At 39.3% G+C, this 17,551-nt stretch overlaps 1 protein-coding gene across 1 annotated transcript; it reads right to left on the bottom strand.

Annotated features, from left to right (window-relative positions):
- Positions 1–410: 410 nt before the first annotated feature.
- On the bottom strand, positions 411–16,838 carry mcoln2 (mucolipin TRP cation channel 2). Its single transcript, XM_084354178.1, has 14 exons — positions 16,679–16,838; positions 15,907–16,060; positions 14,415–14,588; positions 13,737–13,893; positions 13,322–13,400; positions 13,135–13,231; positions 12,876–12,975; positions 11,728–11,840; positions 11,238–11,387; positions 10,057–10,158; positions 9,340–9,462; positions 6,209–6,415; positions 5,992–6,125; positions 411–849 (listed from the first exon to the last, which is right to left on the bottom strand). The coding sequence occupies exons 1-14, from the start codon at positions 16,720–16,722 to the stop codon at positions 813–815; spliced, it is 1,671 nt and encodes a 556-aa protein (XP_084210304.1). The 5' UTR covers positions 16,723–16,838; the 3' UTR covers positions 411–812.
- Between the last annotated feature and the right edge of the window lie 713 nt (positions 16,839–17,551).

The following is a 17,551-nucleotide window of genomic DNA, read 5'->3' as shown; positions in this document are numbered from 1 at the left end:
AAATAACTCTTAATTTGATCCAGCGTATCGTTAGGTTTCAAGAGAACACCGTCTTTTGATTTTATCAAAGTAAGAACACTCCAAGTAAGAAGTCATGCTCCGGCTTGTCTCAACATCTAAACCTGCTGGTAGATTTGGCGATAAAACTGACTCACACTGTAGTCCCGGTGGAGTCACGGTAAACTCCCTGCTTACTCAATCTCTACCTGGCTCTGAATGTGTCATGCAATGACAAAAACCCTCAGAAATGTAATAATGTGTTGTGTGTTTGTGTTCTATATATTACTTTCCCTCTATGGTTATTATAATACTGAACAAGTCAACAATCCAGTTAGTCTGCAGCTTCGTTGGCTTACTTCAAGATCAATATGCACACTTACAGCAAAGACAGGAAACATTAACATACCATGAACAAATGAAAAAATTAGATTTACTGCAATCTTTACAACACTTGACAAATAAATTACATCTTGCACAGCACAATGTCGCACAGCAGCAGAGTTTGCAGCAACAGTGAAATGCAGAAAACACTGAGTCCATTTCTTTGGCAACTTGATGCATGTGCAGACCGTAAACAGGCCCTGTAAACTTCTCAACAGCATCCTGAACTTCAATAGATACCGTTAGGAAACGTTTTTGTTTCTAGTTCCACTTTCATCTTCAGGAGAACAGCCTCATATTGCACCTCACAGAAAGAATCTCTCTTGAAACAGTGACACTTTATTCCTCAGGATTGTGCGGTGTATTGTTTCATCTCCAAGTCCATATCAGACGTCTGAAGTCTCCTCCTCCATGAACAGGTGAGATGGCGGTCAGCTGATCAGTATGACATCGTCATTCTCAGGAACCCTGCAAAATCATGATTCAGAGAGAAGCATGAGACACCCCGACATCAAGTTGAACACACATGCTTTCTACTTTAGGTCATTAATAAAAGGCAGTGCATCAGCAAATGTCTCGGCAATGTATCATACAGTTCTTGTCAGTTCTTGTCACACATTGTTGATATTGGTCAATATTCTGAATCATTAAAGTCCAAATGTTGGCACAAATGACTGAAGGGCATTTAACGTGTTCCCCGTGTGTTGGCATTTGATTTGGTTTGAGAAATGTGTCAAAGTTAATCTGGAAGAAAAATGATCTCATGTTGCAAGATGCAGATGTGTTGAAATGGCCCCGGCTTCATTTGGTCTGCGTGGGTGTGGTTTGTTATGATTCAAGTCGAAAGCAGTTGCCCTTACATGGATCCTTATCTTACACTTCTAGACATTTGCGTCAATCTTTTCTCATAATTATATGATTTGTTGAGTAAAAAAGCGGACAACCCAAATGAAAAAGTAATCTGTTGGACTTGAGGATGGACTCAAAAAATCTGAATAAAAAGGTGAAGTGCTTCTTTGATAGTTTGATCAATGGGAAAATATTGGCGGCTATAACCACATAAACGCTTAATCCCATTCTGTCTGCCTGGAATAAATATATAGTTTCAAAGAGGGAAAGAAACACGGAGAATGCACTGTATAACAAAACAACACGACTGTCAGACCTTTTACAAATCACCTACAGTTATGTTCACGTCCTTAATTTCACGTAAATCCCATTGAAAAAGTATCACTTCTAACAATAAAATATCAACTTTTATAAATTGGTCTGCCTGTTGTTTCCAGGACCACTTTTTCATCAAATCGATGTTACTTGGTACGAGTTAACAGCAGGTATAGAAGCGAAAATTTGGTCAAAATAATGAAAGCTTTATCAAAAGGGTATGAGCCAAATTCATACGATGTTTGTGCTGAATCACCAGACATCATGTTTTACACACTTTTAGATGTGTCTATGTATAAAATATCATACTTTCAAGGGGTGTTTGGTAGAGTGGGCTTATATAGAACAGACCAGGCTCAGACCAGCAAAAATGCTTTGGGGTCCATGTGAACATTTAAGTCTGAATCTCTTATCTCTTGATCAGATTTTTCTTCAACTATTGCTAAATACTGAAGTCAGCGACACCAGCGTTGAGTGAAACTATTATCTCAGACTGTTTCTGAGTCATTTGTTTTGAGACGTTACATCCAACAAGTCACAAAAAGGTCACTGGAGTTTAAATTCAGCAGCTGTTTGTTCAGACCGGGGAAGTTTCTCTAAACTCTTGCTACATTATAAACTGTTAGGTAATCCCCTACACAGTCTTCATCCACTCAGTTAATTTCCTACAATTCAAACAAGTACAAGCATGCCTCTTTATTCTGTGGGCTTCCACCTGCATGCAGGGTTTGGCCTGGACACAAAGAGAGTCAATGACGGGATGCAGGAAGAGGTCTGTATTTCTGGTGACTGTGTGTACCCGCTCTGAGAATAAATCCCCCAAACAAGCAGTTTGAAAATGATAGCCTCGTCAACGAGCGTCTCGAACACAGTTTTGCGTTTGGTTGTTTTTCTCATGAGAGCAAACAGCCACTTATGTTCCTGTTAAATTAAATCTGTAAACAATCAGACATTTTCCCTTCATCTTTATGATGTGCACAACATTGTACCGCTGTTGTTTGTAGAGAAAGTCTCAGACTCTCTGTTCCACAAACTGCTGCAGCTGTTTGAGGTTGTGAACGTATTTTCACAGAAAGCAGGAAGTTCTGTCCAATCATTCTCTTGGAAAGCAAAACTCAAGGTTTCAGTGTACATTGTTTTAAAAGGATGGGTTCATCCGAAAGTGAGATTCATTATCTTCTCACTTTCATACCGATAGAAAGACGAGAGAAGATTTCTGGATCTTCACAGCAAAACAGCGTTGCAGCTTTCTCCTAAACTGAACTGAAGTAGATGAGGAAAACAAAGTTGCTCCGTCCAGCTTAATCGTGCTAAAAGAAGCCATAAGCCATTTGCACTCTTTAAAACCGAAATCTTTACTGCAGCCACTAAGCTAAAATCATTAGCTGTACAGAGCTATTTTGAGTTTTTTCTATTATTTTTATCCGTTTTAAAAGTTTTGAGGACCACAAAACTCCACTTGTCTTTCATTTTTGGGTGAACTTATCCTTTAATGCAAAGCCAAGTGCTCCTTTTATCAAATCTCTCCTCCACTCTTTTGCTAAGCTGCTGTATCATATTGTGTAAATTGGTTATGATTTGCAGCAGATGCATTCAAGTCTCTCTTAAGCGATAATACGTCATTTAGACTGACACTCTTACTACCAAACTTGCTTTCCACACAAGACTTACTGACTGCAGCTGCAGCAGAAGATAACAGCAGGAAGAGGCTAATTGTATGCAGATGAAATTTCATCCAGTAAGACATTAATTAACGTGTTTGCTGAGAACGCTGATCTAATTTTTGTGAGCGCAGCGAGACAAAGATACTAGTAGAAATGAAATTTGCTCAGGTCAGAGGTTGCAAATGATTGCAATTACAGACCGAGTGTAACTTGACAAGAGTCCTCCTAATGACTACATTATTAAAAAAAAGCCTTCATCTCCACACAGAAATGCACAATCAATTGTCACTTTTGCATCACGTTGCACTATTATACATTATTACATAATGGCTCTGTAACTGAGACTTAATTTCCTTAAAACACTCTGAGCGGGAAAAGCGGACTACTCTGATAGAAATCGGCTGTGGAGCTCGCAGAGAAGACCACAGAGTCGAGAGTGTTAATGTCTGGTAAAGCAATAATGATGGAAGAACCCTGAAAAGAAAAACTGATACTTTAGAAAAAGCAAAGAAAACTTTTCCATCTTTAACTATATTCAGTTTTTTCCCCCCACTGATTACATGACTCTAAATTATTTTTACAGTGTGTACAAACATTCGAGGTTCTGGCATGCAGAAAATAATAGTCCGATGGCAAATGATGACTACAGTAGTTGGTTTTCTGGCATAAACAACATCTTTTCGCACTAAAATGGGCTCTTTATGTGGAAGGATGGTGATGGCTTCAGAAACTAGGCCTGGTGTCGGTTTGCAGTAAAGTCTTTTCCTGAATATAAACTTAATTGATGCAAAATAGGGAGATTTAATAATATATTTTATCGTTATATAACATTTTGGGGAACCAAGAGTAAAAGTAACGCACCGCAGTCTGATTAAGTGCTGCGTTTGGTTGAGTTTTGTAACTTTTCTGTTTGGTAGAAACAAACAGTTAAAGAGGAAGTGATGACTGAAAACACAAGAAATGCAACTCATTTTGGAGGTATTGCACAGGACGTAATCGTCAGAAATGTCATCTGATGGTCTGAGGGAGGGTGAAGGTGTAGGATGAATGTTTGACAACGTTAATCCTGTATTAGTGCTTACTTGTTTGTTTTATACACTTTTTTGGTTTTGCTCCGTTGATTTAAGATACTGTTTTCCATTCCATTATTTTGTAGCCACGTCACTCATTGATGCATATAAAACATCAGCTGAAAAATGTTCCAATGTGGCCTGTAACCAACAATAACCGCAATTAAAAGTATTCTTATGATGATAATCAGTCATCCGATTACAAAAGTAGGATAAGAAAGTGAAGAGAAGAAGAAGAAACCACACACCAGAGAGCCACTAAACTAAACTGTACACCACATTAAAAAGGCAACTGGAGTTAAACTTTCACCCGTCACACTCGGATCAAATATCTTCCTAATTAACCACCGGGCTTTAACAAAACTTTTCCGGCCCAATTGGCTGAGTCTTAACTGAGTGTTGATCGAGGCCTGTTTATTTTGGAGGCAACGCAGCAAAGAGGCAGCGATGGCCGAGGGGGGTGAAGAGGGGCGTGTGTGTGGGGGTTCTTCCCAGCGTACAGCCTCAGTTTCTCTGTAATCAGCCCATCACTGGGTGTGTCTGCATAGCTCCCACCACTAATTTCATTGCTCTCAGACCACGTATGCGCGAGCCAAACCACAGCGTGGAGGAAACTCCGCTCCAGTCTGCTGCCCGCTGATGTTAGAGATTGGCTCATAGAGAAGGAATGAGCAACAAACAGGGACGTATAGAGAAATACAACGTCCTGCTGTAGCAACAAGGTGTAAGCAAAGCAGATTGAGTTTTCTGTTTAGGAATGTGTCCGTATGTGTAGTGTTTCTTTAATAAAAAAAGAGATCAAACTAATACATCAGGGGTCTCATTGTAAGTCTCAGTTTAAGATGACTTTCAGGATTTTTACTAAAACTAAAAAAAAACATCTGCATGTTTCCTATCTGCATGTAAGAAATAGATCCTATCTTATCTTTGGTTAGGATAGCCTAACCATTACAGAAACATCCTAACAATTTCCAATGATAGGATTCTATAGACCCCGTCCTAAATTCAAAATGACTGCCAAAAATGGCAGCACCACTATTGTTACAGTAGGTCTGTATGGCAATGACAATGAAGATGGGGAACAACATGAACACTGAAATATTTTGATTGAAAGGCTATGCAAACCTTAAATTACTAGAGAAGCTGACACTGAGGTTAGCCTGTCGGAGCTAGCCCTGACGTTTGCGTTTTGAAGAAGCTTACATCAATGTTAGCCTGCTGAAGAAGTTAACAATGGCATTAGCCTACTGGAGAGTCTAAGACTGTCAAGAAGCTAACAGTATGGGTGCTGATTGAAGAAACTTGTTTACAGATTAAACTAGTTAGGATTTCTTAAGTTAACATACGAGGTCAGAGACAGGATAGGACACAACCATGAGTTGAGGAATTGCTTCTGTATTAAGACACAAGCTTTTTCCCATCTTTGAAACTTAAAATAGGACAAGAATGCTCGGACATTTTTCCGTAATGAGGCTCCTGGTGCTGCTTGGAAACACCCACTACATCTTTCTAGAGCTGCAGCTGTCAGTCGTTACTGAGCAGGTTGTCAACTGTCACATCAATAATGAAAATACAAGTAGAGGAATGAGAGATGTGTTACTAGCTTACGCACTGCGCTTGAGCGAGGAGGCATTTAAACCATAATATTGTTACGTTTAAGTGATGTACGTAGGTGTTATATCATTAAAAGCATCAAAAGTTCACCGTCTCACCTTTGGCAGCAGCAGAACATGGAGTATTTGACGTTGACGTCCGTCTGACTGCCCTCCTCTGCAACACGGACATCTTTCTGCTCTCTCAGGAACTTCTGCAGGTCCGTCAACGGGAATCCTTCCTTCTGGTAGCTCTGTTGGATAAATCACAAATAATCGAACCATGCAACCAGCAAATGACAAAATGTTTTTTCTCTACGTAAGAAGATGTATAGACCTTGATGGTCTCATAGGCGTCGGTGATGAGGGCGATGAAGAGCGACAGCACCATGTAGATGAACAGGGAGATGAAGGAGTAGAGGTAGGCCCGGCTGAAGAGCCACACCAAAGTGTTTTTGTCCTTCAGCTGGGCGAAGGTGGTGAACATGTCGTCGCCATTCAACAGGGAGAAAAGGCACTCGGCTACACGGCTCAGGCCCTCGAACTAGAAGAGGAGACATTAGGCAAACAGTTAACTTAAGGCCAGTACATAAAAGGAGTATTTCTGCGACAAACTATTTTATCTGATGTTTCTAATCTCTAATTTTTGCTTGTGAATTACTGGACATTTTCTTTTCTTCTTCAGGCTCCCAGAACGACTAACCGCTCACACTTTTATTATTATGTTTGTTTAAAGTCTGCAACTGTAACTATAACAAACTGTGCGGCTGCCTATCTTGGCAGGAACTGTCTTGAAAAAGATTGCTTATCTCAATGAGACGTCTTTCCTGGTTAAATAAAGGTTCAATAAAAAAAAGGACTTTTTTAAAACCTTTTCTTGCAGACTATTATGAGGTCATGGTGAACTTTTGGATATACTGTAAATGTCATCACTTCATCATTCTATCGTACTGGACATTTGTGCGAGTTTCATGTTTCATCCTAATATATTATATTAATTGTTTTAATGGCAAAAAAACAGCACTACCAGTATACCAGCACTTTGACAAATCAAAAACATTGGTCCTTAAACCAATATGTATAGGAGAAGGCGCTGCAGAAGACGGACATGAGCATGACGGTTAATAGAGGCGTAACGATGAAGACAGAAAGACTAACAAAGTAACAGATGGCTGAAAAGGAGAGCCTGAGCGCCAGGCACAAACATTATGTGAAGGAGTTTCTCTAGATTGTGATAGCATCTTAACACAACATCCCACTGCGACCGTATGGATCGAGGGCACAGCACTTGAAGACGTGTGGGATGGCAGGTCCTCGAACATCCTCTGTTTATTCCTTCAGTAAATACACAGAAGAGCCTGGAAGAGCTGACGGCACACTACGGGGGACTCCCCCAACCGCCGCAATGTAAATATCGTGACCGAGTATCAGTCGACTGCAGGGTCGGACACACAGAACTGAAACCTGTTGCACTTCGACTGCAGGTGACTGCTGTGGAAAGATGCAATTAATGTGATTCTGATGTGACGATATCATCCGTTCTTTTGGTTTGAATATGAAACAATGAGCTCATTTAACAGCTAATTTACAAATGAAAAGCTGCAAACACAAATGCATTATTTTTGAATGATTCTGTCCACAGGCAGTCAGTCCAGCTGTGGACCATAAGTCATCAGCATCCTCACCTAAACTGACCTGACAAGCGCACTACAGACTTATTTACAGCAGTTACTCCTCTTCAGTTTAAGATTATCAACAGATTTCCAGTTGGTCAGTGAGACGTCGCTCGGCCCGGGGCGACTGATCTATGTCACATCTCGTCCCTCCTACAGCAGGAGCGCTGCCTTGTTTAGACGCCCACTGCATGCTCGGACTTCCGTAAATAATTTATCTAAGCGGGCGAGGACAGCTAAACACATGCATTTTTTCCTCTGATGGCACTGCTTGTCCAAGGATCTCCATCTGTTTTAATCTCTGTTGATTCTCTGCTTTCAGAGCACACAAAAACCATGACGCTCTCCGTTTTTTACCTTCTTATTAAAATCACTTGTCAAAGAGATTTTAAACTCAATGTGACTGTCATTTTTTTGTAGTTTGAGCAGTTTTTTCTCCTTCAAGAAGGGGAACTCAACAAAATAAATAAATATGATTGTTTCGTTGTGACTCAAGTGTTTAAGATGCTGATCATGGAATCATAACATCCCCATTTTGACGGTCCTTGACTAAATGTAATCAGTTACATTCAATCAAAGAAGTACAGAATTGTACTCAAGTTCAGTACTTGAGTATTTCCTTTTTCTGCTACTTTATACGTCCACTCGACCACATTCTGAAGGCATTTTGTACTTTTTGCTCCACATTTATTTAACAACTTTAGTCACTAGTTTCTTGCAAGTAGCACATTTTTTAGATCCATTTTATCAGCATCATTAGAAAAATGCTCGGCTGATGATGAGTCAACACATACAGTATATGCAGAAAATACTATGTTCTTTTGGTACTTAAAGGAGTAAAAGTTATATTTTAAAACAGTATCTTTATTTTTACTCAAGTATGACGTTTTTTGTACTTTTTGTAGTACTGTACCTAAGTACTATTTTGGCGTACTTGTGCTTTAAAGTACTTGAGTATTTCCTTTTTCTGCTACGTTATACTTCCACTCTCGCTCATTTCGGAGGTAAATATTGTACTTTTACACCACTACAATTATTGATAACTTTAGTTACTAGTTAGTGCTGCATCAGAGCCAAAGGGTTATTTTTTAATTTATTTTATCAGCATTCGGATAAAAACTGGTTCAGATCATCAGAAAACTGAAATGTAAACAAATGTAAAATACTTAAGTACATTTACCATCAGTCCCTTGACGACTTTTACTCAAGTATGTAACATTGATATCTTTACTTTTGCTCAAGTATGGTTTAGCTACTTCTTACAGCACTGCAGTGAGATCTTTCATCCCACATTTCTCTCACATTAATCTATGTCCTCTCTCGATTCTCTCACTGTGATAAAAAGGGAAACAAATCCACCGAGAAATACTTGCTTGTATCAAGCAGAGACAAGTCTGTGAATGCTTAGGTGTGTTTGTGGGAAGAGCTTGTGTCTGGGTTTTTCACAGTTTGGCTCCAAGCATGGAAAGATGCGCTCGTTGAAGCTGTAGGTTTAATAGATTGAACACATACTGACATCTAGTGGTCGTTAATATTAACAACAAACTAAAAGACTGATAACTTTAAGTTGCAAAGAAGAAGAAGCCAAAGGCCATTTTTGCAGTTCGCTGAATTAGCAGGACATAATGTTCTTTAGGCCTCAGCAATTTTGCAGGAATAAATTGGAGCAAAAAAAACAAAGGCCTTGTTAGTTCCTCTCATTTCCTCACACTCGTGACAATAACAGCCGTTGCAGTGATTCATACCGGCACCCCCACCAGGCTTCATCTGCTTGCCTCAAACCAGTTATAGCTACCTTCTCATGGTACGGTCCCAGTACGATCCACCCACAGAAGGTGTAGCCGAGGTAGATCATGCCGGCACAGCAGCAGAAACGCAGCACTTTGGGGAAGGCTGCTTTCATGGTTAAAATTAACACCTAGACACAGAAAAGTGTGGAAACATGATGTTACACCACAATTGATACATCAAAAAACAGCTAAAGACAAAAAACAACATGTCATTGTTTTGTTGTTCGATTTGTTTGTTGTTGCTTTTTATTTTTTTGCACTTTTTTTCCCAAAAATGACAATAACAAAAAGATAAATGTAGTGGAGTTGAAAAGAAAAAACATAAGCCTCTTGACTGTGAAGGAAAGAAATAGTTTCATTAGGGGTGGAGAGGGGGTGAAAAGTACATTTTGCCAAAAATGTCAAATAAAAATACAGTAAATTATCTTATTTATCAAATAATCCTCTGTAATCTAAAAGTTTTTAATGGCTTTTAATTAGCCAAATTTGGTTCTGCCTTTTCTGTATCTTTATTTGTTGTTGTTTTTTTCCCTTTGTTTTGTAATTCACTGGATGTCATTGCAAATAAGGGTCGTCCCTTAATGAGCTTTTGAGTATAAATAAAGGTTGAATGAATGAATGAATAAATAAAGCACCAACTCTGCACACAGTTGGTTGTTTGTGTGGCTCATCAAGACGTTGTGAGGTCGCTTACGAAGCGAGGAAAATGCTCACAGACTCACGTTGTATTTCTGGAAGTATCCGAGGTACCTGATCACACCGACCCACACCATTAACGTAGACGTTCCCAGGAAGATACTGCACACATCATAACTGGTCAGACTCTACAGGACAGAGGGAAAAAAAGAAATCAGGACAAAGAGGACAAAGAAAGCAGCTTGATCTTCATCTTACTCGCCTGGACTCAGTCTGGGATGAGCAAATATTCAGTGTTGGTAAAAGTTGGCACAGTCAGACCTCTACTGCACCAAGTAGGTTAATTACACAGTCACGTTAATCTGCACAGCTGGCAGTAAACTGTGAAGTTATCGGCGTGGATTATTTTATTAGGGTTTAAAGTACAATGTGGAACTGCAACAGAGGAACATCTTATCAATTGTTGACTTTGATTGTTTTACTTTGTTTATATGTGGCGGACCCTGCCACCTTTCTAGCATCAAACAGTGTTTGGGACCTTATTTTCCTCTGAGAACAGCTTGTTTATAATATTTATGAGTTTGTTTTATTACCTCATTAATATTGTAAATATTAAAATTCTGAGTTTGAATTTATTCTCCAAAACTACATAGTGCACCTTAATGGCCAAAAATTGTTTTGTAGTTTCAGTGAAAGAAAAAAAAAAAATGGGTGAATAAGTAAATTAACTACTAGTTGAACTACCAGCAAACAACTGCAAAATGAAAAACTACTAGTTTAATTACATGTAATTCACTACTCACCAACACTGTGGCTGTGCTCCTTTAAAGTGAGCCAGTTTTACAACTCTGGTATTTTGCATGTTTACTGTTAAGGTTAATGTTTACACCTCTGCTTTTCCTGCTATGACAAGTCAAAATGTCAGCCGTGAACAGTGTATTCAAGACACCGTCAGGAGTCATCCACAACACTCACAACAGACGACCAGCAGTGTCTTCCTCTAAAACAAAAGCCTCAGGGGGGAGGGTGTATAAGGGAATCGTTTATATTTCCTCCTGTCAAGCTTGGGGTAGACACTTAACATGGTGGCTATATAAAGGACAGAGAGTCGGGTTAAAATAAACAGATCTTTACAGTGTCTACACTGAAGTCTCCTCACTCCAAAGTCCACTGAGACGCTCCCAGACGACAGGTTGTAAAATCGAAAAAAGGTGATCCACAGTAACTGTCTCTCTAAAAATAGAAAGAAGCACATGAGCCATTTTACCTTTGCTTGTATTTCCATCTTCAGTATGGACCCAACTATGGCCAACAGGTCGCTCACAATGACCAGCACGTACCAGCCGTTCAGGAACTCACCCTGGTCATCCTCACACACTTTGCGGTTGTAGTTTTCATGCAGGAATCTGGAGAATCTCTGAAAATACGCCAACGAAAATTCAGTTTCTTATCAAACACAGAATGATGTAATCACTAAATGGTAAATCTGAATAGACAACATTATCAGAACAGTAAGTAAATCCTGCAGATTGATATGGATAGGACGTTAAGATAACGTCATAATGAATTAATCTGAATGTTTTGTGCTTATTGTGACATTTGCCTAAAGAACATATCTGTCCTTATCACTTTCCTTTTCTTAACAACCAGAAACTAAATAAAGAAAACCAGACTAGAAGCAGGAAAGACTGACCAGGAAGGAAAAAACCACTCCCTGTATGATATTATATAATAGGAGCAGAGACTGAACAGCTGACCTGGAGCAGACCGACAGCCAGCACGATGGAGCGTGTGCACAGCACAGCTGACGTGAGGCAGACGATAATGACGAAGCCGTCAAACACCAGCAGATAGTGCGTGTTCTTCTGAGCTGGAATAGAGACAAGTGTGCTGATAGTGAGGGTTTATCTTTCACTGAACTCGCTCACACTCATTACTGATAAGCTTACAGGAAAACGCCTCATTACCAGTCAACAATTAAACTGTATACTGGGTCAAACAGTGTTGTGAACATGCAGTACATTAAGTTAATTCTGGATAACTGCAGAGAAGTATTCGCAAGTCACCTACCATATATCACAGTGGGAAAGTGGGAAAATTGATGGTGACCATACTGTGTACATTTGCTTATATCAAGGGTTGAAAGTTCCTCCAAGTCCTAGTCTGTACTTTCACTTAAGTATGTATTACACTGTGTAATCTACTAAGTTACTTTTAAATAATAATAATTGAGTACTGAGTACAATTTGAATAGTCTGTAGTCCTAAAACCCAGAAATCGTTTAGAGATTTGGCACATCTAACTCCAACTTTACAATTTGTAGGATTGATCAATTAATAGAAAACGTTTTTAGTAATGCAACCGCAATGTAGTCCGTTTATAGCCCAACGTTTATGTATTATCATTGTTATTTAATCAACATTTTATTGAATTAACGTTTTATCTTTTAAATCATAACCAATTATTAATATGTAGCTTTATCCAATTCCATTATTTATTTATTGTTATTTTTATTGACTGAACTATATTTTATCTCACATTATTTAAACTACCAATCTTTTAATGCCGTCTTTGGTTGTTTTTTTCGGTGCGCATCCCTTTATTTATTCATTTTCAAACAGCCTACATTTTGTTTTGTAAAGCACTTTGAACTGCATTTGATTTGTTTAATATTTATTTACTTATACTGTATAAATAAGAATTTTATTGATTGAAAATAATGTATAAATATGACAGATATGCTTGTGTGCTAACCACTGTCTGCACTCTGTAACAGCCAAAATCTACAAACAGCTCTTCATCTCATAATCAGTCCTGTTTATCCTCTTAGTATTGATTGTCTGTGTTGGTTTTATTCATCATCTCCTTTTAAGTTTCTCCATTAGATTAGAAAACTACAATTTACCCGTCCCAGATATCTTCCAGCCTCTACACGCAGAGCTCTCAGAATCGATGTCCAGGAATATTTTCACCTTCCCACTGTGACACTGGTTGTCAAATGTTATCTAGAGACAGGAAGAGAGTAAACAAGATTAGTAAAAGTTATTAAAAAATGTGTTGTCTTATTATTACTCACCAATGAAAAGTAACAAAGTCTTCAACTGGATTTCACCTGCTTACCTACACTTCATTTCATAATGATAGAAAATATGGCTGAAGCGTACCGCAACGTAGAAAGAGTAGCAGTCCGGTAACTCCCGTGTACGAACTGTCTGTAGGTTGATTCCTTTCAGCTGGAAGGTTATTTTGATGTCAACTAGCCTGGAAGGGAAAAAGAGGATTTTAATATACAAAGAGAAAAAAATAAAATAAAATGAATGTGCTGCAGTCGTATTGATGGATGATCTATACCTGTAAAAGTCCAGATCAAAAAAGGATGAATTCTGTGTTTTCCACAGGTTTGCAGTCGTTGGATCATGTGACATACAAACTGAGAGAGGGGAGATGAACAGAGGGAACCTTTCAATGTGTGATGTGTCATCAGAATAATGATCTGCACTTCTGCTTTACAGCAAAATACAGGCGCAAGCATTTCCACAGCGATGCATTGAGAAACAGAATAACTGGTTGCTGCCGTTACATACAAGTGTTTGTTTAAAACACAGGAAATTAAGTTTGTGACAGAATCTGAAACTACTAAAGTGTTTTAAAGCAGAGAGACATTTTAAGAACAGAACGTAAGTAACGTAACAGTAAGGTGAGATTGAGATGCTGATGGCCTAAATAAGCAGCAAAAATAACACAAAATATAATCGCTTCCCCTCACCTTCCTCCAGCTGAGCGTCTATGTCATAAGCCTCATCTGACGGCTCCACACTGCCCTTCTTGTAGTACTCTTTACAGATGACGAGAGGCAGCAGCTGGCCATCTTCATCCTCAGCGTAGCTGATGGGACCCACAGTGAGCCGGCCTAACTGGCTGTACTGTAAACATCAGAAGCCTCCAGTAAAACACACTGACCCAGGGCGATTTACAGAACGTTGAAGAGAAGCTGCAATTTCCGTATTACACACACGAAGAGAGTCAGATTAACTGGTAACTGAAGAAAATGTATCATGTTGTTTTAAACCACATAAAGACTGGCAACCCAGTTTTGATCACATTTGGGATATGTGGTATTTCATATCCCTGTTTACTTGAACAAAATGACCATTGCGTTCATGTTTCTGAGCAGGTCTGTGCAGCCATGTCTTGAATTAGGGCTGTAACTCACGATTATTTTCATTGTCCGTTATTATGGAGATTATTTTCTCAATCAATCAATGAGTTGTTCGGTCTATAAAATGATAGAAAATGGCGAAAATTGTCAATAAATGTTTCCCAAAGCCCAACATGACGTCCTCAAACGTCTTGAGTTTGTCCACAATCCAAAGATATTCAATTTGCTGTCACAGAGGAGCAAAGGAATCGGAAAATATTCATGTGTGCACGTAAAGGAACTTGCCTGATCCAGGACATAAAACAGACTCTCCTTGACGCCCTGCTGCGTGTAGACAGCAACACTGTAGTCGTCCTCGTCCACGCCACTGTAGTCCTTCAGGAAGAGGTTTTTAAGGGCTATCGTGTTCTCCTCCTTATAGGACACCACCAGCTGGTTGTTGAGGCCAAAGAGGATGAGCTACAGAAAACACATCATTTTGAGACTTCTTATATTTAGAGATGCTTTATAAACGTTGTGAAAAGCTGTCTACCACACATTCTTAACTATCTGGGCCTTCTTGTTAATTCTGCAAACCTTACACCTAAGGATATGTTTTTCTTTGTGTAAAAAACGTATCCATTATGTGTTTATTTGCATATAGAGCGGGTACAAGAGATCCAATCACATGTGGTCACTCAAAGTTAATGCCAGCTGTGAGCTGCCAGGTGTAAAGCTGTCCACTTGTGATCGGATCAAACATGTCAAATTTTACAAATACAGTACACAGTAACCAATAGGTAACTTCTTTGACGACTGTGGATAAAGTCCCCAGACTCCCTTACAAAAACGCTCAATTTTGAGTGTTGTTGCGTTATGAGAAACTTTATAAATTTTGTGAAACACAGTCTGCAGCGAATCTTTAACTATTTGAGCCTTCCTGTTAATTCAGCAAATATTATACATGAAGATATTTCTTTCTTTGTTTAAAAACACATCTGTTTGTTCCAGTAATGCGTGTTTATTTGCATATAGAGCAGGGAAGTGAGATCCAATCAGAAGTGGTCACTCGAGATGCATGTTAAAACTGACGGGCGTGAAGCATCAGAACATTCAGGACGAATGTTGATGCCAAATGTGAAGAAACACTGTACTTTCTTTTCACTACACTTGACAGATTTAGTGACCTCTTACTGTCAGATTTTAATTTTTCTCCCCTTCCTGTCAAGTGAAAAACAAACATCTCCAGATGTGTTGATTTTGATTATTTTCTGATCTAAACTGAAGGATTAAATGTTACATTTGACTACACAATGACTACTTTTACTTGAGATACTTGAAGTACATTTTGCTGATAATAACTGTTTGAGTGCGGTTCTTTTACTTTGTACACCACTGGTTTCAACTTATGTAATGTTGGCCTCCAGAGCTGAAATCATAACAACCTGCAATATCTGTCATTTCAATTTACAACACTGATACGAACTTTGTTCTCTCAGCATTTTAAAGAGCACAACGAAGGACTTCATGTCCTAGGTGACGTTAATGTGTACTTATTTTTCTGTTTGATTTTTGCAGTCTAGAGAAACAACTACATACTTATTTTCTTCAGAATAACAAGCAGCCAGAGGAGCAATGTGCAGATACATGGGTGGAGTTCACCGATTTCATCATCTCCCATTTGACAAAAACAGACGTCTCAGATGTTATGTAGGACCCCTCCCCATGTGAAACTCCACACAAACATCACCACCAACTCGTTTGCTGATTCCTGGAAAACATGTTTCAGGGGACATACTTGTGTAGTGATCATGACAATTTTGAGAATCTGCACCCCAAGTTTCCAGGGAAGGTGTCGCCTGGCCCGGTACTTCTCACACGGGCTCATGAAGTAAAACTTGAGGTCATCTCTCAGGTTCTCCTCCTTGATGACATCTTGAGTTGTGACAGAGCTGAAACAACACAAACAGTGACATGAGAAACTGATTCACCGTTATTTTCCACTCATTTTTGACAAGAGAAAAAGGCCTGAATATGGTGCCTCAAAAACAGAAGTGAAAGCAGCTATTTCATGAAATCGTTTTCTTCTGCTTGAGCAATAGTTGTGTCTGCAGCAGCATGGCCGTTTTTTTTTTTGTTACAGGAAGGACTCCATGTACTCAGTACACTGCCTGCATTCATGGTGCTACCTGGGTTCAAGTCCAAGGTTAGCTCAGTGAATGCACTTTCAATATTTTCCCAGCAGCCTGCCCACAGCCTCGACTTTCCAAATCCACCCCTTCTTTTTTTTTACGTTGGGAGTTAATCTGTAGTTAAATGACACATTTCACAGCTACTTGCAGCTGTAGGCTATGTGCTGAGGTAAGTACCTGCCTGCTGCTGTCAGATGTGTTGAATAGCTGGTGCTGATGTTTCGATGCAAGACAACAACATCTATGTTGTGTAAATAAGCTGTTTCAGTTCAGTCCACACATTAGATTTTATATTCTTTGTAACACTTAACACGTAAGCAGGTGTTAAAATGTAGAAAATAAGTTTTAAACGTCACCCATTAAAAAAAGATAACTCACCTAATGGAGTTGCTCCTGTCCAGATATCGACCCAATAATTCCATGACGGACTGATTGATTAATTGATTGATTGAGCACGTGGACACGCCAGTTAATCGCGTGTGTGGTTGTCAAGAGGCTGACAGAAAGTTACCAGCAGAGAGAAGTCCTTTCAGCTGGGCTTTTTGTGACAGCACGCAGCTTCCAGTCAGCCAATCAGGAAATGAGTCTCAGGCGGCGCAGAGGTTCCCAATCTACGGCTCGGGGACACCCGGCGGTCGCCAAGAGGACAGAAATGGGACAAAGGTACAAAAGAAATACTAATATTAAAAAAAAGAGAATAATTATGCTACTTTATCTCTGCTGTACTGCCTATGGAGGGTTTCAGGGGCCAAAGCTAAATTTATTTAAAAAAAAATATAAACATACAAAAGTACTGTAGGTGTATAATTAAATCCCCGCATAAATGAATAAATGCATAATTATATAATAATATGCTCAAATAAACAAACAAATATATAATCATATAATTAAAGTGGCAGTCTCGAAGATTTATGGAAGCAGCGATTGCAGGTGTATTTTTGGGCCTCACTGCTTCCCAGAGATCCAGTGTCGCCTGTGTGATGTCAGTCAGTTGTTGTTGTCAGCTTTGCCACGCCTCCATGACAACGCCACATGACAGCGATTTGCAAATTTATTTTTAGTTTCATCGTCCGCTGTTATTGGTCTTTTCTTTGTTTGTCTGCCCCTGACCGTTAACAGTGACGTTAACTGTTTACTCCCAACACAAGCAGAAACCAGAGGGAAACAAAACTGTTATGTCGCATGTGAACCACCTGCTCTCTCTGGACGACAAACCGCTGCTGGGTGAACGTGTCGCTAACTGTGCGCCGC

Source organism: Pagrus pagrus, assembly GCF_965226575.1.
Source record: "Pagrus pagrus genome assembly, chromosome: 6".
Lineage (NCBI taxonomy): Eukaryota > Metazoa > Chordata > Actinopteri > Spariformes > Sparidae > Pagrus > Pagrus pagrus.
The sequence above is the reverse complement of the archived record's forward strand: the minus strand, read 5'-3'. Positions and strand labels throughout refer to the sequence as shown.

Coding starts and splice junctions, on each gene's coding strand:
- mcoln2 (XM_084354178.1), bottom strand. CDS start 16,722: ATGGAATTATTGGGTCGATATCTGGACAGGAGCAACTCCATTAG. Junction 13,894..14,414: donor TGTTTTATGTCCTGGATCAG/GCAAGTTCCTTT, acceptor TGATGTTTACAG/TACAGCCAGTTAGGCCGGCT. Junction 11,388..11,727: donor TGGCTGTCGGTCTGCTCCAG/GTCAGCTGTTCA, acceptor GCGTATTTTCAG/AGATTCTCCAGATTCCTGCA.